The 24,122-nt window shown below is 48.3% G+C and overlaps 1 protein-coding gene across 10 annotated transcripts in view; it reads right to left on the bottom strand.

The window, feature by feature from the left end:
- LOC144124708 (uncharacterized) overlaps positions 1-24,122 on the bottom strand; it is a 75,474-nt gene that overhangs the window by 42,601 nt on the left and 8,751 nt on the right. For all 10 annotated transcript variants that reach the window (XR_013313268.1, XR_013313269.1, XR_013313266.1 and 7 more), the window contains 4 exons: positions 17,740-18,482; positions 11,064-11,337; positions 3,831-4,243; positions 2,474-2,799 (listed from right to left, as the gene is read on the bottom strand). Coding sequence is in view for 5 of the 10 variants with exons in the window: in XM_077657555.1 (XP_077513681.1) it covers positions 2,474-2,799; positions 3,831-4,243; positions 11,064-11,337; positions 17,740-18,482 (1,756 nt within the window). In the remaining 5 variants the exon portion in view is untranslated. The remainder of the gene's footprint in view (positions 1-2,473; positions 2,800-3,830; positions 4,244-11,063; positions 11,338-17,739; positions 18,483-24,122) is intronic.

Below are 24,122 nucleotides of genomic sequence, written 5' to 3'. Positions count from 1 at the left end.
AGAAATTGGCAGGCCTAATTCCTTGGCCATGTCAATGTGCCTTTTCTTGGGCTCTTCGTCCACCTTCTTTAAAATATCCGTTTGTCCTTCAAGGACAGCGCCTTCCGCTTTCGCGACATCGTACTGATTGCAGTACCTTTCGGGATAACACGATCAATGCTTGTAAAACGACACACGCAAACAACACGCTGCACTTCCGTAGTCGTTGCACACGAGGGAACAAAGAAGAGGGAGCTGCTGCTGGTGTGACGATCTGTATGCTGGCTATAGCGGAAAGACCGGTAGAGCGGGCGCGCAGGGCTGTGAGAAATGTGGAGAGGACAAATCGTGCCCGACCGGTTGGGTTGGCTGGTTCGCAGGGCGAACGGACCAATAAGCAGCGGCGCTAGCCTCGGGCAACAACAAAGTAAAAAGAAAAAGGCGAAGAGGCAGCCCCCAAAAACTAGAGAGAGAGAAAGCTTCGCATGCCTTGTCAGCCTCCCTGCTGCCGCGGAATCCCAAACTGGCACTGGTGCACGCTGCGCCGGTGGCGGGTCGACGGTCGCGGTACCGAAGTTCGTATCACCCAGCGTGACACGAAAAAGTGTTCGGAACAGCCGAATTTTGGCCCATTGTACATAATGCATTTCGGCGGGGGAATTTTACAAATTCGTATCCCACCGAAATTCGTATTAGCCGGGTTCGTATCGCTGAGATTCTACTGTATTTGCGGAGTAATAACATTTAACACCCTGAATAGGCCATCCTCGGGTTACGAAATATTTAAGGAAATAGTGCACAATTTATGCCGTCAGCATGTTCACAAAGCCTTCTTCTATGCAGTAAAGCTATTAGTTCTTTATTTAGATGTTCAGCACTCAAAAAATAAAAGTGAAGACTTTAACATGCATATTTACATGGAAAGACACAAGCCAATGACAACACTAGCATGCACACTGTGTGTTGGCACAGACCTGGCGTGCAATGGGGCTGTCAACCTTAGACCACTTCTAGCAGCTACAAAATTAAACTTAAAAATGCGCGAACGAGGGTGTCAGCGAGCGGCGAGGTATACCACTGTCAGTATACAAGGCCACCTAGGTATCACGACTAAACGCGAATGTGAGCGATAGACAGGTACCACATTTACACAATTGTAAGTAGACCTATTTTTCAAAATTTGAAAATCTTAAGTGGGGGGGGGGGTCGACTTAAAATCGAAACCAAAGCATCGCACCATAAGTAAAGGCGAAACACACGAGATATCGGGCATTCTACAGTGAGGTTGCATTTTTGCTGCCTGGCTCAGTCGCATTGCTCTTGGTGCTGGCCTTGAGCAGCTGCTATGTCAACGCGAAGAACTGGCATCCCCACTCCACGCAAAGCAGCCGATGGTGGCTGTCGATAAGCAGCAAGCTGGCACCTGCCCACTCCCCACACGTGGCTGCAGATTGTGTCTGCTAATAAGCGGCGGCGGCCCGATAACACATTTGCAATCTACTCTTAATACGCGTTGTCAAACTTTTTTTGTTTACTTTCAACCGCACACTCGGTGCTCAAGGGAGCGCCGATAGTTGATGGAATTGCCGCTGTTCCAATTGCGGTGGCACCGCAACTCGGAAATGCAGCGGCGGGGAGTGTCAGTAGCCAACGGAAGAGCCGACGCCACTCATGCGTAGTTTCTCTTTGCCTCTGACGCATTTGACTACTGCCGGCCGTGTTTCACAAGTTTTCAATGTAGTGCTTCATCATTCGTCATTTGTGCTCCGGATCCGGTAAGCCACTGGCGCTCGTTCATGGCTACATTCAGGATGGCTGTCATTCTTTACACCGAAGAAACGAGCTGCGTGCCGGGCCAAAAATTTGATGTTCACAACAGGTGATACAGGTGTGGCAGCTGCAGTGAGGAAAATTTTCAGCTGTTCCACGTGATGTTGTGATGTGGCTGTTTGCGAAGTGTAGAATTTCGCTGCACGAGGATGTTAGAACGACGAGCTGAGGGATCGCAGCAGCGATCATGCTGGCAGCGGTAGTGAGGACGATGGCGCAAGTGTGGACAAGCAGTCCAATGACTAATACATTTTCGTCTTGGAGTGTGCCCATGGGCACTTCCGGGCGCGGTAGCAGATAGCAGCTGGTGACAAGCGGAGGCTGCAGGATAGTGCTATCTCATTCTATTATTAAAGGCCAAGCGTAAACGACCTCTAGGTTTTTTTTTTTTTTTTCATAATTGTGATGTGGGGGGGGGAGGGGGTCGACTTACAATCGTGTAGATACGACAAGTCTACTTACTGGTAGAGAGAAAATGGGAATACGTGGCCAGAGAGGTGCTAGAACTGTGCAGGATGCCACTTAGGGGCACCTTGCTAGTTAATGCCCAGGCACCCTCATTTCTTGCTCCCACCTCCTTCCTAGCAGTGGAGCACACTTCACAAATGTACAGAGGTAGCCAAGTGGTCTCTGGAAAGAAGCCAGTCATCCTAGCAGCACTCACTGGCGTGCTGCGGCACCGCGGCAGCGGCAACGGGCATTGTCGGCGGGCTGGTGGGCAGTGGTGTGCCGTCCTCCAGCGCCAGGCTAACGCGGGCGGCGGGGTCCCTGGCCCAGGTGCGGTACAGCTGCGCCAGCACGGCCTGCATGTGCTGCCACCCGTCGGGCGCGCTGTGCGCCGCCACCGAGCACAGCGCCTCGGACAGGTCGCGGGCACGGGACATGCGCTCCTGGTACTCGCGCTGACCCTCGGACGACCACGACTCACCATCTTCACCCGTGGTGGCGCCTCCACCGCCCGCAGTCAAGTCAATTGGGAATGGGCCACATCTGGCAGGCAAAAAACAGTACATTTCAAATGGCAGCGCACCTTTGCTGCTTCAAGTGATCACAAGTCGCCGGTTTTCCCTCTGCTCATGTGACCTCGTGACAAAATACCGCAGTGTTGCGGAATAGTGCTCACTTGTTTGATACACACGATATCATGCTTGTCACATGCGTAAGCATGCAGCGAAGGCGCACGTGCGCTGTACTGCTAGGCACTTTGCCAAACACAAATGCGTCAACAGCCATTAAGGGCGGCCCCACGTGGCACGTCATTGCATCATGCTGCTACGCTGTTGCTGACTGGCTGTAAAGGTGCCAGCAAAGAAGGCCAACCAGTGCCAGCGCTGCCATCCTTTTAGACCATTATGATAAGAGGTTTGGCACACACAGAAATGGGCTTGCGGCCGTGTGCTTCCACAGTGTTTTCGTGGCGAATAAAAAGCTACAGCATCGTGCGATCTGCATGCCTCCAGTGCGCACGTGCTGACTTGGTCCTGATGCCACAGGTGTGTGCACAGCTTGCCGGCATCTGCCGCCCGCAGGGCGATCTGTGCACATGCAGTGACATCCCGCGGAAGCAGGTCACGGTAGTGAACCGCTATTTGCTATAATTTTCTACTCTTGTCCTATGCTATGCCCCTTTTTTTTTGTTTATGGTATGGTACAGGTGTCCACCGAGTGTGCTACCGCACCTTCCCTGTAGATTATTCACAATCTCCGCACAGACATGCAGACACTTGCATTTCCAAGTGACTGGCGGCATCTCACGAACATGCTCCACAACCAATGACTACAACAAGGCTTACACTAGCTGCATGCACGGTATGGTCTCCTGATCGCGGAGAAGAGCTCAGGGTAGCTGGCAGCACGTGTCCTGTGAACAGTCCCTGCTGCGAAGCTGAGTCTTTTAAGTCGGGCAGAATGTCAGTGAAACAAAGGAATGCTTCGGAGCCACCCATGCAACTGCTCCTCACGTACTGTGCTCTCTGTGCTCTTCTCTCACAGTACAGTGAGGAAAGGGTAATAATGCCAACCTGCGCCACCGCTGGTGCACCTCGTCGAGAGGGATCTCGACGTTCTGCGCATGTGCCACAACGAAGGCGTGCGCACAGGGCAGCCGGTAGGTTTGTCGGAAGGCGCAGTCGCAGGCAAAGCCGCTCAGCGGCAGCGTGCCCTTGCCGGCAATCGAGTTGACCACCAGCTGTGAGCCGGAGGCCAGCACGGAGAACTTGTGTGAGCGCGAGATGCGGATCTGCACGAGCACATGGACGGCTGCATAGTCGCAGCAGGCGGCGATCAGGCGTGCCTCGTAGTCCAGCAGCTGGACGTGGTACTCGCGGATCTCGCCCAGCATGGCCTGAGTGGTGGTCTGCGCCAGCACGCCGTGCGCCCCATATGCCAGGTTGCACACGGCCTCACACAGGCTGCGCGACTGGCTGCACACCGCCTGCAAATAACCACCATGCTCCTCAGCAAGTCGTTACGCCGCCATCTGAATTTAGAACCAAGTCAAAGCGCAAACCCAAACCAGTCCTACACCTCAGCTTATTTGCTTAGTTTGGGCATGACACTGTGTCGGTTGATGGTTCGACTCCCAACAGATGTGTTACGCAAGCTGCAACTAGCATTTCTGTGCTACACCACACGCAGATTCAAACGTGACAAGTCTGATACTTGTGCGGCAATTGGGGAACCCATGGTCTTTGCTCCAGAAACGCCTCAATGGGTATGGTGGTGCGCATTACTAGGGGTGCATATATAAGACTAGTGAAGTATTTGGTCATACCGGTTGGAAAATTCCACTTCAAGAACCTGAAAAAAATTCCACTTCAACTAATTCCAGTTTTGTTCTTCAATTACATTTCTATTCTTTTTCATATCATGAAACCAGGGGGACCGCCTAATGTGTGACGACTACGACAACGGCGGACGCCCCATTTTTGCTCCAACAAGGCTTCTATGCTACGGTGTAGTATATAGGGACTGGCTATATTCTACGCATTTCTCCATAAACTGAGTGAAGGTGTGACTGAGGCCTATTGTGTCGCGCCGTTGCCAAAAACCAGCCTGTTTCGTTTGTTGATAGAGGTCCTGAGTCATTGCGTACACAGGGTGTCAAATTTTGCTAGCAGAATCTCTCAAGCATTGTCCGACAAATCAGCAATTCCTTGCCCTCGCCTGCTGCTTTTCTTCTTTGCATTGTTTGCAAAGACCCCTACTTCCTTTTCCTTGCACTCCACCCTCCAATCATCCATTTCCTCTGTACCACTTAATCTGTAGTAGCATCATGATTATTTCCACAAGCAATATCAGCCCAACTATGGCCACTGCAGAAGGTAATGAAAAGCAGAGAATTTAGCCGGTGAGCAAAAATTGCTGACATGGTACTCTGCGTGGGGAAGGGAATTGGGGAGGGAAAGGCAGAAAGAGAGAGATGCCGGCAACTATAAAAGAAAATAAGTTAAAAAAAAACAAGAAAAGGACTATTTAGAGTGGTTAGGTTAAACACGAATTAGATGTGCTGGCACTTCCATTTCATTACGAGGCTCGGTTCTCAAGGCCAAGCAGGTTTCAGACAAAGATCACCAAAATTGTTGAGTGGAGGCCTTAGTTCCAGTGCACTAAATCTTGAGTTCGCATTACATGCTTAGCCCAAGCCCATTTCTCCTTGATTTCAAACAGGATGTGATCAACTCACGTTTGTTCCTTAACCCATTCTGCCCTCTTCCTGTCTCTTAAAGTTATACCTACCATTTTCGTTTCCATTGGTTACTGTGTTGTCCTCAGTTTAAGTTGAACCTTTTTCATTAGCCTCCATTTTTCTGCCCCAAAGGTGAGTACCAGTAAGCTATAGCTGTTATATACATTTCCCCTGAGGGATATTGGTAAACTGCCATTCATGATCTGAGAGCCTGTGTATATCACAACCATCCAACCAGGCTAGATGCCTTAAAGAGAGTCAGATTAGACCTAGATTAAGAGTCAAGTGCAAGTATCTGGACTTTGGTCCCCTACTCAGACACCCCTGATCTAGCTAAAGGTATTAAAACTCCTTTAAAGAAAGCTACACAATGATAAACTTTTTAAAGTAAAAAAAAATGTTTTCCTTGAAATAGCAATCTCAATTCTTATGGATGTTTAGAGAACAGACAAGATTCAATAATTGGTAGCTACTTAAGTTAAATGTAGGTAGTTCGCAATGTTCGCCCACTACACCAACTACCGTATAAACGCATGTAAGGGCTGCACCCGTGCATGGGCCGCACCCTGTTTTCCAGAAGGAAATATTAGATAAAAATAATATCCGTGTAAGGGCCGCACTTCGAAATGCACGCATGTGCACAGGAGCTTCTAGGTGCCGCCCATGAATGGCGCCAGAGGATGCGGCTCATCACCATCATCGTCAACTTTTTCCTCCGCTGCGAGCTCCCGCCAACTCCCGCTACCCATATCGGCATCAGTATCACCAGTTCCAGCGTTTTGTGGCTGTCAAAGGCACGAGAGTTGTGGTTCACCACAGTTGTGGCTTTCGCTTGCTGCTGCCAAGCATTGTAGTTTTAGAATGATGGGCAAGCACCTTAATAGCTACAAGGCTGGGAGTTCGACATAGAAGAGAAGTGCGTCCGATGATGGTGCAACCAAAAGGATTCATTGAGGAACACAAGCTGCAAAAAGCGCGCTTTCTGAGGCAAGCCGTGCAAGTTTCCCGAACCAGAAGAAGAGCTGCTATGCTAAGTGATGGAAGCAAGAAACAACGGCGAAGCGTTGACAGCGGACATGCTGCATGACTTCTTGTGGGATGAGCGTGCACCGGAGCACAGCATCAGCTTGGAGTCGGAATACGCTGCGAGTGGCGACTGAACGCAGAATAAATGCCGCTGACTTTCTGGTTGATGCATTTCTATTTAAAAAAAAAAATTTTTTTTCGCAAGTTGCGTGTATGAGCCGCACCCTGAAAATTGGCACTGAAATCTGGAAAAAAAAGTGCAGCCCTTACACGTGTGTATATGGGACATGGGCTTACAACTTAAGTGCCGTAACATTAGCTGAAGAGCTTCTTCTCGAAAATGTGCCACCTGCAGTAAGGTGATGTAGATAGGCTTGGCAATGGGCAATCACATGGGGTGCTTCCAGTACATCTATCATCTGTCACTTCCTCATCCCTGAAGGCAGTAAAAACTCCGAGACTTCTGTCACCACGCAACTACGGTAAAATCTCGTTACTACGAACATCAGATTAATGAAATTTTCAGATTTACGAATTTTTTTTAAATCCCTGCCAAAATGCCTATATTTTCAATGTAAAAAACTTTCAGTACTGCGAATTTCAGATTACCGAATATTTCAGAATAACATATGCAATTTAATCTCGCAATCGTCGCAAGATGCTTCGTTATTACGAAGTTTTGTCGAAGTTTCCTACGAAATCCCTGAAGATGACGCCTATCATCATCATCCGAAGCAGCAGCTATGCTCTGGGGAACCCGTTGCAACGGATACAGCCCCAGCGGCATCGGTATCAATGCGAGTGTCGCGTTGAATGAATATAGGCTAGGCGGCGCAAGCTGCCGTTCGATACAAAAGGTAAGGCCATTATCATCCATCCATCATCCAGCGTGTGGTCGCATACTGCGCCGTAGTCATAAGCCTATTGAACGCAGTGTCACCACGTTGACAGCGAACGGTAGGATCTGCAAAGTTATCGGCACTTTGATTGTGTTGTGCATTAGCTTTGCTGACAATGAGTTCTCCTGGCCCCCGCAAAAAAAGTAGCGACGCCAGTTTTCGCTTAAAGAAAAAGTGGACATTCTGTCGCAGCTGAATGCTGAAAAAAGCAAGTGGACTTGTGCAGGGAGCTTGACATCACGCCGTCAACAATGACAACCATGCTCAAAGATCGAGACAAGATCATAAAACTACATCGAGAGTGGCAGCTGGCTCCCTCAAGAAAACGTCTGCGGCTGGGCAACTACCATGGACAGCGACTTATGTGGAAAGCGACTTTCGAATTATGTGGCCAGCGACAGCGCGGCGGCTACATCCGCGGAGCTCACCACCGAAGACATTGTGGCTCAAATGCGTGAGCAAGAAGAATGTAGTAGCGACGAAGACGATGCCGACACTGGATCAGCGCACGAAGAGGAAGAGATTGTTTCCGGCTCGGATGTCCTAGTCTTTCTAGAGAAGACCCGATCATTCCTCGGGCGCTGCAAAGATGTTCCCGATGACGTGCACAGGAAGGTCGAGGATGTGGAGGCGTTTGTCCTGCAGCGCTTGTCGTCTACTCGCCAGAAGATAACAGACTTCTTCAAGCAATAAATTGTAGTTAAACTGTGCCCAGCGTTATCGTTTATTATTTACTTACCAACACGTAAATCTGCTGCAAAGGTACGTAATTTTAGTTCTTGTGATGCATTACTGACATGAAAATAATGGTTTTTCAGTACTACGATATTTCAAAATAACGAATTCAATTTGGCGGTCCCGTGAGGTTTGTTGTAACGAGATTCTACTGTATTTCTTTTTCCCTTGTTCATTTCTGAACACAAACCTGTATCACACTCGTTATCTTTGCAATGTACTTTATTACTATAATGGCCACATTTTGATGGAGGAAGAAAAAATGTCCTTTCACTGAGGTCTCTATGTGCACTAAAGAACCCCACATGGTAAGAAGTAATCTGGAACCCTACAGTTTGGCCTGCCTTATTACACAGAGTGCTGTAAGGGTGCATTTACAGAAAATTCTTGGAGGGTGCAGCTCAGGGTGTGGTCCTATTTGCACAATGTGTTTCTCAAACCTCCTGCTTAAAAAAAATACGACCATGTGGTGGTGAACTCTAACATCTACTCAGGTATGTTTGCTTTGGTACCTATAAGCCTCTGAATTCTTAGCTAATTCATTCTCTCTGGCCTGCTTGCTGCAACATCACGGGTGGCCAAGTGTTCAACATCAATTTTATAACCTGAGAGAAAGCTTTGCAAGTTGAAGCATACAGCTAGGCACGGTGATCAGGAATAGATCACCTAACTTGCAATCCTATCACTCCTGTACACAATGGCGAAACGTGAACGAAAGGTTCATACATGTACATGTTTGAATCATGTATGTTTTGTCAAGTCACCTAAAGTATGTTTTAAAGGCTCCCTGAATAACAAATTATGGGGTACCAATGTCACGACAGAACTGTGCCTGGTGAACCTTTTAATTTGTTAGCATTACTACTGCCACCTTTGCAAAATCTGTTCATCTGGTGGTGTGCGATGCTGCAGAGTGGAATGTGGAAATGAGGATTGGAGAGGAGGCACTGTGGCCAATCAGAGAAGTGGAGAGTAGAAAACATGGTGGCAGCCAATCAGAGAAGCACAGAGGGGGAAAGCACTGTCTGAGCACAGTGGAGAGAGGTGGGTGGAAAGGATGGTAAGCGGAAACACTAGTTAGTACGCGGATTCCATGAAGGATGCATGGTGCATGGAGAGCACGTGTATACATGCCAACACATACTCTACCCAAACAGTCCCACCGAAAGTCTGTGAAATTTGCGTGAACAATGAATGCAAACTCAACACGGTGAGTCTAAATACAATCAACAGGTTGGTGAAAATCGTCACCCAATTTCCACTGCAGGACCAAGGCCTCTCCCGTTGTCTCCAGTTTTTTCTGTCTTGTACCCCCCCCCCCCAATTACCATATTCCTGCATATTTCCTAACCTCATCACTTGACCTCATTCTTCACTTGTACCTCTCCACATGATGTGCACTCTATTACTCTTGAGAGAACACTAATAATCTACTTAATGCATTCTATATGACCAAGAAGTAGTTTGTGGTAAATAACCTATCTTTATTTGAGTGCAACTGCTAGTGCCTTTATTTGAGTGCAACTGCTAGTGCCTCCAGCATAGCTGGCAAGCAGCTAGTCAGGTCCTGTGTTATCATTTATTGATAGATACAAAGATATCACATATTTTTTGGTTGCATGACACATTGCACAATGTCACTCTCCATGCAGATAAAACTATCAAATCTGTGCAACACAATAAACCCTATAAATTATGTTCCACTCAATACCTGCTACAGTCAAGAACATCCTGTTGCACAAGTATAGCATTTTCGTTTGTATTTATCGAACACTTGTTGAGCAAAACATTCAATGTATCGAATGGTGCATCATGCCACTGCAAGCAACGCTTCTCCTAATGGCGCTGATGCCTCTCGTGCAATCGCTCAATGAGCACGGAGGGGTCGACTGAATGGCCTTGGACACCAGTCTTCAGTCTGGCGCGCCCATTTTCCATGAGACACCACTGTAATGTGGAAAAGCTGACTTTTGATAAACCACTTGTCATGTGGTGAAGGCAACCTAGCTGGCTGAGGGCCACCTCTTCCCTTGCCTACTTTGCTGTCATAGGAGTTGCGGAAACCAACTGTATCTTAATCTAATGAGTTTATTCAGTTTACAGTGTATTGGTAATAAGATTAGACCTCTTATGATAGGTAGTAGCTGATTCCAAAGCACAGTCTGCTGTGGCATGGATGCGAAGCAAGCCAGGTCTAGCGACGCCCAGCAAGCAGCATGCTGCCAGTATGCCGGTGGGCGGTACACCCCGGCTGGAAACGCATCGGTAATTTTTCTTCCAAGTTTATTGCCATATTTCATCTGTTGAATTATCAGTAAAACAAACTATTTCACAATTGATATTTGTGTGTGTGTGATAACACTTTATGGTACTCCTAAACGATGGCATCCTCATACCACTCCTGGCACAGTGGTCATAAGTGGTGTGCTACTGCCCTGGAATGGGAGCCACCGGTGCAGCTTGAGCAATCTAGGTTGTTCTTTCAAGCAGCCTTGTGCAACCAATCATTAATGTAATCGCCACCTCCCAGGTTGCATGAGGACATCATCTTTTATGGGTACTATCGAGTGTTATCGCTCTCACTCACACATATACATACACAAAGAGAGAGACGGGTTTTCGCTACTTCGCAATCAATAAATCTGGGATCAACTACACTGAAACTTGCTGGAAGGCATCCCTATGAGCTCATGGGCTTAAATTTCATGTGCGTACCCTTTCAAAGTTCACACATAGTTTTATTTTACATAGACTTGCATGAATGGCATACTCAGTTTGAAGCCTCTCTGCTGGCTAACAGTTGGCAGAGCAATATCAAAGACACCGATAGAGACAGAAGAGAAGTTTATCTACGGGCATGCAAGCACATCAAACTATCAGTGGTGATATTCTAAGGGCAGGCGCACCTGTTGGAACTGTACCAGGGCTTCGACGCGGTCGTTGACACCTGAGCACCACGGCACGAGTCCAGAGCGGCGGAAGCCGGCCCACAGGTCTCGTTGCTCGTGCCACACCCGGCGGAAGTGACGTGCAAAGCGTCCCTCACCAATCTCCAGGCGGCGCAGGTTGTCCATGTAAGTGCGCTCGTGCAGGCAGGCCAGCATGGCGCGCAGCGTGCGGCACACGCGCTCCTGTTCAGAGGCTGGCATCTTCAGCTGGTCCATCTTGTTCAGCAGCGAGCTGCATACACCGGCACATGGGCAGTGAGCGAGTGGATGCAACAGCATTCTTCTATAACCAGTCAAACAACAGCATCCAATGAGAACAAAAATTTAAAGCACCAGAAGGCTCTTTGCATTCGGAGTCATGAGCTGTGCTCACCTAGAGAATGTTCCCAGAAACAGGGATGCATGGCCAGCAATTGCTATAGCACCATCTTGTGATAATCACTCAATGCACTGGCAAGGACACATTCAAATGCAGGGGTGAGTCATGAAATGGTGGAGAGTCACAAGTGCATCCATCCTTGTACTGCATGTACTGCACTTGCACTTCTCATCCGCAATTTTGTCATCGACATTCATGAAGAATCTGCTGCCACAGAGGACCACAGGTGACTGCACCTTTGCCACACATAACACTTCTTGCTATGAAATGCACCTGTCTTCTACACTGCTTGACCAAACAAGCTGCAGTAGAATTTCCGCGATACAACCACAGCTGATGTGAATGTCGCGATGACACGAATATTCCCAGGCCAAAGCGCATTGTGAACAGTGTGCAGATTTCTGGCTGTACACAACGCACAACACTGTACCACTATGAATGGTATGAATGCGGGAGCTAAAATCACCTTGGGTAGTAATGCGATGAGGCAGCCAAGGCGGGTTTGACGTTTTGGTGGCAGCAAGGCAAGCTTTGAGAGACAAGGTGTGCTCTATTTGTGACCATGCTGCCCAAATATCAAGAACATATGCTGGCAAATGCGTACTGCACAACTGGTGGCCGACTCTTTGCCGACAAATGGAACGAGACCAATGCACGAGAAGAGACATTCAGCCACAAGTTTAGTTGCCCATAGGATTCCACTGAAAAGGGCTAATATCAAAGCTGCTGTATTTGTCCAATGGACAACAAATAGAAACAATAATTCAGATTCCCTTTTCTGTACCATAACGGCCGGAGGTGTACTTAGAGAAGAAAATATTGTACGCAATACGCATGGCTTTTCAGTGACATAAGGTGGCCGCAACAGCCGTTGATCGCCTATGGCAAATAAAAGGCAGCTAGCTTGTTCACATAACATGGCGTTTTAGGGAACAGAGAGGAGAATTTGTGGCATACACTCACTCACTGCACAATGCGTACTCCAAGCCGTGCTGAACCAGGACGCCGTGATGAAACTGCCGTCTGCAACGTGGCTGAACGTAAGTTTGCGCTGTTATCGGACGGTTTTGCAGACAGTAATTTAGGTTTTGTAGCGAAAGCTACAGTGGCCATGAACTCGCAGTTTCGCCGTGCTCGCATTCCCACCGTGGTCGCACCGCACCACGTGACCAACCACATGACTGGTCACGTGACCAACCGCGTGACGAACCACGTGAGAACAATCAGACAACCAGACTAACCTGGACTTGCAATCAAGATTAACCAACGCTAACCAAGCTGTGCCTTAGCTTTTGCTATGTATATTCTGGCATAGCCGAACTAAGCCACTGCCAATTTTTAAGCGAAAGCTTTACTACTCCAGCCAGCGAGCCATTTCGGCTCGTCGCACACTTCAGCCGTATGCGCATGGCCTAACATTGAGTCACCGTTGCCTAGCAACACTGCAGCCGCGCTCCAACAGATGGCGCCGCCGTCGATGCCACTACCCTCGAGATAACGAGACGAGATAGTGGCGCCATCCGGTTTGAATGAAGAGAACAATTTCTACAACAAACCTGTGCTCGTTAGGCCTAGAAGCTACCGAATCGTCCAGCGAAAAAACAAACATGCCAAATTTATCGTCCATCCAATTTGTTATAGGCAAGGTAAGATGAAGCAAAAGTCCCGTACCCAATTTGTAGCCAGTTCACGTGTTGAAAAACGCAGTAACACCATCAAGTTCGCTTCGAAGCGAGAGGCTCCACTTCAGAGCACACCGCCAAGTTGGCTGTCCCTGAGCATCTGCTACTAGAGAAGCATATGCTATGTGTCTGACATCACTTTCTGATTTCTTTGACCCTTTTCGACGCATCTGAACCACCATATCTGCTTCCGGCGTTTCGACCAATCAGGTGTAGCCGCTGTGGCAGATTATGACGCTTTTTATTATGACACAAACTCAGAATATGAACCCTGAGTTTGGATGATTAGCGAATGCGCAGGCCTACGGCTGCTATCGCCGCAGCTTAACGGCGAAGCTCAGAAACCAAAACCACGCGGACAGGCTATTTTCTGACCTGTCAACAGGGGCTCTCCTATTGTCATCACGCCTGCCATTAAGAGCAGCTAAGTGGTGTGCAGGTTACAGTGCACCATGCAATAGAAAAGATTTACACAATCGCTTGTCCTGCTCTGACACCTTGGCATGGCCCTTCAGAAGCCTCATGAAAAGTTCTGCAAGTTGGCTTTCCCGCATATCATAGTTGATCTAAACGCGACGGCAGAGCTCACAATAAGAGAGTTATGAAGACGGCAGGACGAATTCCATGGGTGTGGGCGTAAGCGTGCAACACATTATGGAAGCATCAAAGAAAAAACAGCATGCTTTCTTGCTGTGATTGTTCGAAGCGGGTGGTCGGCCATCTTGTTCATATCAGGTGCCATACTGCATTTACATGATTGTAAGTTGACCTATTTTTTAAATTCGAAATCAGAAGCAGGGGGCGGGGGTCAGCTTACAATCGAAAGTTAGAAACCAATGCATGGCACTGTAGGCCGCCCAGCCAGCGAGTGCTTATCAAGCGGTGCATGGAAGGCAGATATGCGGGACATGTGCAGAAGTGACTGAGGGGGGCATAACCCTCGCTTTAAAAAGCGCACTCGCGGGGAGAGGATGATTTATGGTGGGAGCGCTGGCTGGGATCCTGTGTATGTGAGTGTTTGCCCAGGCCTTTGGGGCCAATTTCTTCCCGCCTTCCGGGACTGTTTGCCGTTGCCTTGCTTAGGCACCTGTTTTGTTACATTCGCATAGGTACGAGCATTTGTTTTAGATTTTGTTTGCATTGCTGCAATAAATGCATCTTTCTTGTCGAACCTGCGTACTTTGTCAGGTGATTTGCTGTCCTCGCACCACTCTTGGTGCTGGCCTTGGGCGCTATGTCAATGCGCAGCACCGGCACCCCCTCCCAACACGCGGCGGTTGATTGCAGCTGTCGATTAGCCGGCACTCCCTCCCTTTCCTCCCCACACGTGGCTGCAGACTCCGGCTGCTGACAAGCAGTGGCGGCTGGATAACGCTACCTTGTTCTACTCTTAAAGGGAAAGCTTAAGAAACCTTAAAGCCTTTTGTTTTTACTTTCAACTGCGCACTCAATGCTCAAGGAAGTGCCAATAGGAAGTGCCAAGGAAGTGGTGGTAGTGCTGCTGTTCCAATCGCGGTGGCACCGTCACTCGGAACGGCAGCGGTGTCGGGGAGTGCCGGTAGCTGACGGAAGAGCCGATGCTGCGCACACTTAGCCCGTGTATAGTTTCTCTTTTGCTCTGACGCATTTGACGACTGCCAGCTGCGTTTTACAAGTTTTTAATGTAGAGCTTCGTCATCTGTCATTTGTGTTCCGGGTACGGCAAGCGCCTGCCGCTTGTTTACGACTATATTACAGATGGCTGTCATTCTTTACGCTGAAGAAACGAACTGCACACCAGGCCGCAAGTTCGACGTTCACAATGGGTGATACGGTTGTGCCAGCTGCAGCAAGGCAAAATTTTCAGCTGTTCCACGTGATGTCGCGGTGCGGCTGTTTGCGAAGTGCGGGATTTTGCTGCACAACGACATTAGAACGATGTGCTGCGGTACCGCAACAGTAATCACGATAGCAGTGCTAGTGAGGACAATGATGCAAGTGTGGACGAGTAGTCCAGAGACTACATAATACATTTTCGCTCTGCAATGTGCGCATGGGTACATGCCTGCACGCAGCAGCCGATAGCATTGGCAATAAGCGGACGCGTCCTGATAATTCTGTCACATTCTACTATTAAGGCCAAGCTTAAGTGACCTCCAAGTTTGTTTTTTTTCTCTGACATGTGATATGGGGGTTCGACTTACATTCGAGTCGACTTAAAATCATGTAAATACGGTATGTTTGGGTTAGCCGACTTGCGGAATTTCACACGAAGTCATAGTGGCTGAATGAGACCGGTCTACACGATCTATGCTGGAGAAGAAAGCGAAGAGGGCATATCTGTAATGTTTTCCTAACACTTTAAGCTTGATCGTCAGATAATTTGTCCAGATATTGTGGTTTTGCCTAACTAATTTCCTGAATATGAATATGAACCGAATATAAAGCATTCCAAATATTAGAATATTCGCACACCCCTGGAGGTCATATATGGGGTCAGGAGTCAATGCATCTGCAACCTCTGCGACTGCCTCAGCGAAACTGGTCTTTACTCTTTCTTTTAGCTTTCTATTTCCTGTATTCCTTCCTCTTTCTCAACCTATGCCTCATGGCACACTTCTCAAATAAAAAAAAACTAAAATACACATGAATACTTTTGTCTACTTCTGTCCACGTCCGTACAGGAGATGAAGCACTATCAGCAGACATGAAAAACTCGGACAAATCCGGTCATCTGTGGAAGTACAGAAAGTGCTTGCAACGACCATACATACAGCAATAAAGGCAGCACAAAAAAATATTTGAGAAGTTGGGCAATCTTTCAAATGGTGGTGACCCACGAACTGACCCCAAGGCAATCGTAACCAAGTGGAAGGTGCGGCGACTGCTGTCAATCTGTTACATGGGCAACGAATGCACAACACGAATTGTAAGGGTGAAAAAAAGGTCTCACAGTGTGATATTAAGCTGCAGTGTGTGAGTGCAGCAATGCAGTAGCATGGTTACCTTTTTTTTTTCTCACGGATATTGATGTGCTCTGAAAAAGCAGGTAGAATGCAACCAAAGTAAATGCAGAATATTTATAGTCTCATTAAGAGCTGTGCTCATAAAGAAAATTAATTAAAATCAGTTTTCGTAAGGTGATCTGCAGCATGGCTCATAAATTTTTTTAAATTAAAAAAAAGGACAAAAGTGCGCTGAATTCAATTTTCAAACTTCGGTTTTAATTTAAAAAGGTCAGTAAATCTCTGACAGGTACACTGCAGCTTTAGCTCACTACTGAATAGGAGTTGCACTCAGTCAAAGGAGAAAATTAAATGAGTGCAGAAGCCAGGGTCATTGTGAAAGGGTGCACCTTTTGACTCCCTTACACGTCTCAGCAGAGTGGGAAGCTTCAGCTTAACACCAAATGCCGTCTTTCTGTGTAGTGTTGTTCACTGTCATCACCCACTTCGGCCAATTACTTAGTTAGCCAAGTTTCTCCGCTGCATGTAAGGACACCTAAAACCATGCATGCATACGCGTCACGAAAAAGTGCCGTGTTCAGACTACTGCGACAGTCAGGTGCAGTTCTGCAATGCGTGTAACACGTAGACCATGCAACACCCCATCATTTCGCTCCATCAGGTTAAACAACTCCACATTAACATGGCAACCAACCTCAAAACCCCATGCATTTTTGTCTAACAGTTCCATCGTTTAACTTCCACGACTTGTTTATTGATGACATCTTTTCTTCTTCTTTATCAGCAATTAACGACTATTTTTGCTTAACTATAAGTAAATCCTCCTTTTTCACAAAAAATGGAGCTCTCTGGGAACATGAAGGCGTGATCCCGTTCGACAAAGAGCCAGCTGCGCCTGTGTAGTGGCAAGTGTATGTCTGACAGCTGCTGCCATCGGTCGCATGCGCATGTCACTAACATGAACTGCTGGTGGTTTTCTTTTCAACCAGTGGAGCTGCAGAAAAAAAGGCGCACATGTGCAGAGCGGCCGTGGAGTGAAAAAGGCGGATTGAATGTTCAGGTGGCCGAAAAGCCAAGAAAAATTCAGTTACTTTCAGCCGCACAGGAATACTGCATGACATCAGAAAAAAAAAAAGGGCAATTCATCCTAATAAGGATGGAAGATTGGGCAAGTTGGTGAGGTTCATACTTAAGCCGTGTAAGCTTGCTCACTCTGTCTTTGTTTTTCGCGTGGCTTAAGTACGTAATTCATATGTGAGGGATAATAAGAAAAAGGCAAAAAATACAGTTCTGATAAAAACTGTGAAAAAATTCCGAGTTCTAAAAAAATAAAAAACCAAAAATGCCCAATCACTACTTACAATGAGAGGGAATGATGAGAAGAGTGAGCGTACAAAATTGTGCAAGCTCATTTTTGCACAATAAAAGCTAGAGCCATACATGTTAGGCATCTGTCACAAGTGCTCATTTCGAAGATCAGCAACATATGTGCGGATCCCATCCCAACAAGCAGCCATTTGTCATTCCATTCCCGAGCTAGAAAGGCAGCAAATGAGGCTGCCCAGCCACAAAGGGATTTCTTCCCATAAAGCCTAGCCCACCCAGAGGCTCCAGATGGCAAAGCTCACCGAATGACGTGGTAGTGGCAGAGCAGGGTGGTGCTCGCCTGGTCAAAGAAGTTGCGCAGGCCCTGCAGCTTGAGCTGCTCCTTGCCCAGAAGCAACAGGCGCACCTGCGACGCCACAGGGTTGGCCTGTGTGAAGACGCTCATCAGCAGGCCCACCACGAGCCGCACGGGCCGCATAACGAGCGCGAAGGCGAATGGGCAGCCCAGGCCAGCGGCGTCGTGGCCGCTCCACGAGGCCAGCGAGAAGCGGGGCCGGCCTCCGGGCCCCGTCGCCATGGCGGCGAATGCGTAGCCACTGTCGAAGAGCAGCAGCTCGGGGAACTGACGCAGGGATCGGCGCATGGCGCCTGTCTGGAAAAAGACGGCAGTCACCGCGTCGCCGGCGCCCACGATGACCGAGACGGTTGCGTCGGCGTCTGCCTCTTCCAGCTTCTCCAGCTCGCGCAGCAACGACGCGATCTCGGTGGCCTCGCGTAGCGAGCTGTCCGTGGCGCCGCCGTTGCCGCCTCCGCCGCCACCCAGCATGAGCTGCAGCTGCCGGGCGTGGCGCACGCTCAGCGCCCGGAACTCCTCGCCCACGCCTGCGTGCAGCGGGTCCATTCCGTCCTCGTCGTCGTCGCTGTCGTCGCTAGAACTCGATTCCGCCTCCCCACCAGCCTCGCCGTCCGCATCGAGGTTGGCCTCCCCATCGCCGTCGACGTCCATGTCACCGAGGCTGGCTTCCTGCAGGGCCGTCAGGCCCTCCTGCAGGCATGGCACAGGACGGCATTTGGAACGGCATTCTCTGGCCCACTTCAGTGGAAAAGCGAAGACAACTGCTAACAGGTTGGTTAATCGCAGTATACACCCTGTGCAAACCGCAACAAGCACAGCGGATTAATAATGGCGCCATCCACAGACACTGTAATCCTCTCCTGCATCGTTCACACCATCCCTTACCACATCCCCGCAGGGACGTCTGTTCTGTGAAGGAGTATGATGAGGTGAAATGCGACACCTAAGCTTTACACCTTTGAACTCGTTCCAGAGGGAGGAAGCTAACAGCATGAGCCGACGGCCTCCAAAAGCGTGCTGTTGCTCATACGCTCGTGTGCCAACCACGCGAGTACGAAAAGCCTCACCTCATGCTCGCAGCTCTGTTCCACACTCTAAACACTAATACGTCTTATATGAAAGTAAAAAGGGAGTAAGCTGTTATCTAGCGCACTCCCTTTAAGGGGTAGTATATACTGCCAAAGTTCCAGTGCAGATTCAGATCCACAAGTACACAGAATGCTTACTCTTGGCAATGGAGCCAATTCCCACTGCAAAGCATTGTAACTTGATTGAGTTAGAAATGGATGAGACTTAAACGCAGAGCCTGACGTCTTGAGGTTACCAAATAGAGGAGGTTGAAACCTCTGTTAAAATCTTCAAAACTAGCTGCTAGAACATAGCAACTTTTGAAGAGGGAATTTGTTTCCATTGCCAACCGTAAGTATATTGCGCAGGGCATGGACAGCATACCCTGACCCCTATAAAGGGAGGGCACTAGAAGTCAGCTTACTCCTTTTTTCCTCCTTTCATGTTCAGAGTGCACTGTAATAAGTTCAAATGCACCATGCCTAGTGTCCATCTGCATCGCTCACTGCGGTAGCTGTTAGTACTAAGTCCCCCGAAAGCAGCGTCGTGGTCCGCATCCACACAGCTGCTGTGCGCAGCTGCGCTTGGCACAGCGGGCGAAGGAGGAGGACTGACAAGGGGGCTCAAAAGAGGCACTGCGAAGCATCCGCGAAGAGCAGTGGGGAGGGCAAGTGGGTGCATTCCCTGCGGACTGGTGGCAAGGAAATGCACTGAAGAAGCTAGGGGCGAGGGTTACATGGGCGCAACTTTGCGGAGCAAAGCAAGCACGAACATGACAGCTATCGCAGAGTTCAGCACATTGCACAGCACGGAATAAACACTGATTTTTATTTTTTTTCTCCCTCTTAACCCCTTCAGGCCTTCTTTTACGGCGGCGTTGAAGTACACACACAAGGTGAGACAGATGAAGCTCGTCATACCTCTGGCAGAGGGTAACCACGTATCTAGTCGATGTCCAATGACTAAGGAAGAGGGGGAGACAGTTACTGCGCCTCTTTTCTCTCAGCAAACATCTCCCCCTCTACCTGAGTCACTGGACGTTTACCAGACACGTGGTTGCCCCTTACCAGAGGTCTGGTGAGTTTAAACGGAAACACGTCTTCAAGCGGCAATTGGAAGAAACAATCACTGGCTCGTCTTATACTGCCATCCACCCTACGTTGCTTTATACAAAGTAGAGACTTTGTGCAAGAAGAGAATGCACGGCAGCAGCCACTACTCAAGGAACCTGCTCAACTCACATCAGATACATGCCAAGTTAGCATGTCCTGAACGTTTGACCCGCGCAGGCGGATTACTGCATGATGAGCACCGCCGTTGGCACCCTTGAGAATTACTGCACCGGCCCATTTGCTTTGCTTGCAGCTTCACTGAGCACATTATGCGTATCTGCCGCCATTGGCTTATTCCTACAGCTATCCCAATGTACACTACTGATTGCAGTTCTCTATAGGAAAAAACTGCGACTTCGTCAAAACCCTCGTGTCCTGCTTTGCCCCCGTAATTGTCTAAAAGGTGTCCACATTGAAAATAACACTACAGATATGCGCTTGTTGCTCTGAAAGGTTGTCATGTTGTGCCTCTATTTCGTTGTTCGCTTGTTTCTAAACTTCGCCATTTTTGGCCACGTGTCCTCTTTTAAAACTGCGGTGTTAGCTTTTCATCACTTCTAATTTTTCTTTCAACGGGTCGGATTTCTCTACGCCAGGATTTTCGACACTTTTATGTTATTTTTCATTATTTTTTTTAATGTTACTACTACTGTTATTTCGTGACTGCACAGCATTCCGTGCTTCCTTCGGCCCTCTTCCCCCTCATTGCATTCATTATGCACAGCTCTTTCCAACCTGTGCGCCGCCATAAAGCTCAATGGACTGCTTTTTGCAACCAGCATTTTGTATCTATGGATTAGCGAATAATAGATTCTTTTAGGATAGTGTGTACTACTGCCGCCTGCCATGCACCCCAAGCTGCCACAGGCCCACTGCACATTAGCAGATGGCCCTGAAGGCGCCAAGTGGATGTCACTATCTGTCCAGAACGCGAGTCAGTACCAGGGAGGTGTACGTCTCCCAAAACAAGATTTAATGAAACAATCAACGTCAACTACAAAACTAAATAAAAAAAGGGTTTACATCACATAGATAAGCATGCAAAAATCAGGCAGAGTTTCCACACGCAGATGGTATTAAGAAAAACGCCAAATAGTTCTAATTAGAGTCTTTTGAGTCCATGCAGCAGTCGAATGGAGAATAATATAGACAGTCCAATTGGTACTTAAAAGGGCCCCTAAACACATTTTCAGTGCATTTTTTTGCCTGTTGGTTGCACAGAATAGGGTATAACAATGCTATTAGCATTGGTCATACCGTGTATACTCCGGTTCTTAATATTTTAATTAGCTCGCAAAAACAAATTTATGCGCTGACAGTCTCACCATATAGTGGCGGTTTTTAGCAGTGGATATGACATCGCTTGGCGGGAGCTTGACGATTGGACAAAAAGTAAATATACTGCAAATTGTGTTCATAACTAGAGATACATTTTGTCAAGTTTTTGTGTTTTATATTACATCAACAAAACAAACTTGTTTGCCTTAGATAAAAGTGCTGTAAAGAAAGTAAAACAAAAATACACCACCAGAGGCTCTGGCTACTTTTTGCACTGAAGGACTTTGCGCGTCTCTGTAAACATCCTACAACCTAGCACACAATGCTTATGGCTACTCTCTATGTACCCGAGAACGGCATTGCGGAATCAATCCGATCGAGCCACTGCACTCTATACGCGTTCATTTCGGTCCGAAGGAAGGATGCAAAGAAAAAAGCTGTTCGTTTCACATTTAGCAGTGCGCATCGTCAGCATGTGGAGGATCACCGGGCGGAGGCGCCAGACGGCGCCACGTTCCTGTCAACAGCGCTCTAGGAGCGACGGACCATGGTGGGCGGTAAACAGTAGCAATACGCGCTATGCTAAATGTGTCTGCTATCTTGCGCAGGCCGTCACACCGTCGCAGTATCTCGCGCTCGAGTACGGATCCAGTTCGGATCCGTAAGTCAGGGAACGTCACTGATCAGTGTTCCCTTCTGCGCCGTCAACATGACGATGAAGCATCGCTGGGTCAGCTGGGCGTTCACGTGGTTGTTGTAATCATGAAAACGGCGCTACCAGCCTTGGCAACAAGTCACAGTGATTAGGCAACCCTGGAGTGCAAACTTTCGCGACGTGTTCAGATAGGCTGTTTTGATTGGTCCCCACAAGTGTCGTCATTGGGAGAGTAAAATGGGAATGGGAAGCTGTGCGAAAACCGAATTGAGGGCAGCATTTTGTTCGCCTGTATTTTGAAATTTCTTTATTGAATAACTCCTGTTCCTATGCATCGATTTTTGTAATTCTTGTTGAGTCAGCATCTGTGTGACATAGAATCCATCTGAAGTGTAACTGGCATCCGTTCAAGCAGTGTTTCGCAGTCCCTAAGGTGGATGGTGGTGAGGAACGTCACTAGAGGAGACCTCGACAGGGCCTGCGGAGCGTAGCCGAAGGAGTGTCTTGATGGTCCGGATCGTTGCCGGGATGCATCGGCCTAGAAGGCCAGCCTCAGTGCGCGTTTCCTACACTGGCGTCAAAACTCGAGTCCCTTTGTCTCCCCTCGGGGCGGGCGCACGGAGGGGATGCCGTTGCATACCGTCCTCCTCACCCCGCGGGTGCGTTGTGCCCATGTATATCTTCACGGCCGTGGATTCACACGCACTTGCGGTCCCCGGAGCTGTGCGCCCACGCTGCCTGCTTTTCTTCTGTCTCCACGTAAACGATTATTGCTTCCGCGCAGACGCGCGCACTTTGCACCAACTGCAGCGTGCCTGCCGAGTCGAAACCAATCATCGTGTGCGCAGTGGCGAAGCGTGGTACGCGGTATGCTAAAAGAACCTAATAATGCGACGCCCAGGTGCACCCAGCAGCGCCAAGTGCAGAAAGCAGTCCAGCGAGCAATATGGCAGAGCGCAGGTAGGAAAGGTACGCTCAAATTAAGATCAGCCTCCTGCCGTGTGCTCTTCTCTGTGCATAGTTTCCTGTTGGCTGTTACTACCTTTGCTGTTTTTTTTTTTCGCATCGCAGCTGCATGTTTGAATGAGCCATTTGGTGGATAGGTACATAAGGCCCGAGTTTTCCACACAAGATGTTGTCCACATAATCAAAGTTACTTTTTTGGCGCTTCTGTCCTTATGGTGTCATATCGTATTGCCCAACCGACTTGGTCAACCTTCCGACAGAGTTGGGCCGCACCTCACTTTAGCCTGGCATATACCCTTGTACGCATCCATCTCAGCCGCAGTATAATTCAGCTTTCTAGCATCACTTGGGCTTTAGTCCATGCGAAGAAGACAGCTTTGTTTGCTTATGCGAGGATTATCGATGCCTAAGCTCCTTCACTTGAAAGGACGTCTATTTTTTTTCCACAAAGATGACGTGCTTGACTGTGCCAAAAAGCCGGATTTTTCTTTTGCCTTGATTTACTTTCATATGGCAAGTCCCAACGGCGTATGCTGAGCAATCCAAGACATCGTACATTATTTCCGATAGAAAACAAATTCAACACTGTGCCATTCCACCTCTTCAATGTGCCCACGCCATCTTCACTCAAGCCTTTGCTACTTGGGTGACATTTCGCTTTCTTCCGAACTTTGCTACACATCTTGTTTACCTTAAGAAGTCTCACGCAGGCCTGCACTTTAGTCTGTCGAAAGTGTCGATCTGCCACCAGCAGAATAACCATTTTGGGCCATTCAGTGTCGAAAGATGGTGTCTTTCCCAAACCGGCTAGACTGCGTGCTGTCAATGACCGAGTTCTTCAAACTTGCTTTCATGAGGCAACTGCAGCGCTTCATATGATTCTGCTGGTATTTTCCCCATTTCACCATTTTGTTTGCAACTCAGCTTCAATCACATCAGATGGAAAATTTCAGTGAGAACAATGATTTGACCACCTAGTTACCAGCTTGCGACGGAGCGTTTATATAATTATGAACCATTCTAACCTTGTCTCCAATATAATCTGCCACTAAGAAATGGGGACGCCTACAGAAGCCCACACAGAGCAATGATGCCTTTGGAGCATTGTTAGCACAGCATAATCCTGGAGCTCATCAATATGTCAGGAATTGCTTGAGCAAGTTTGGACTCCCAACCAAGGCTGAGGTCAACCATTTGGTCCAAGAGAAGGAGTGTCTGACCCTATCATAAAATTTCGCCCACACCTTTGCG

This window comes from Amblyomma americanum, chromosome 3, assembly GCF_052857255.1.
Source record: "Amblyomma americanum isolate KBUSLIRL-KWMA chromosome 3, ASM5285725v1, whole genome shotgun sequence".
Classification (NCBI taxonomy): domain Eukaryota; kingdom Metazoa; phylum Arthropoda; class Arachnida; order Ixodida; family Ixodidae; genus Amblyomma; species Amblyomma americanum.
Note: the sequence above shows the minus strand (reverse complement) of the source record. Positions and strands in the feature narration are given on the sequence as shown.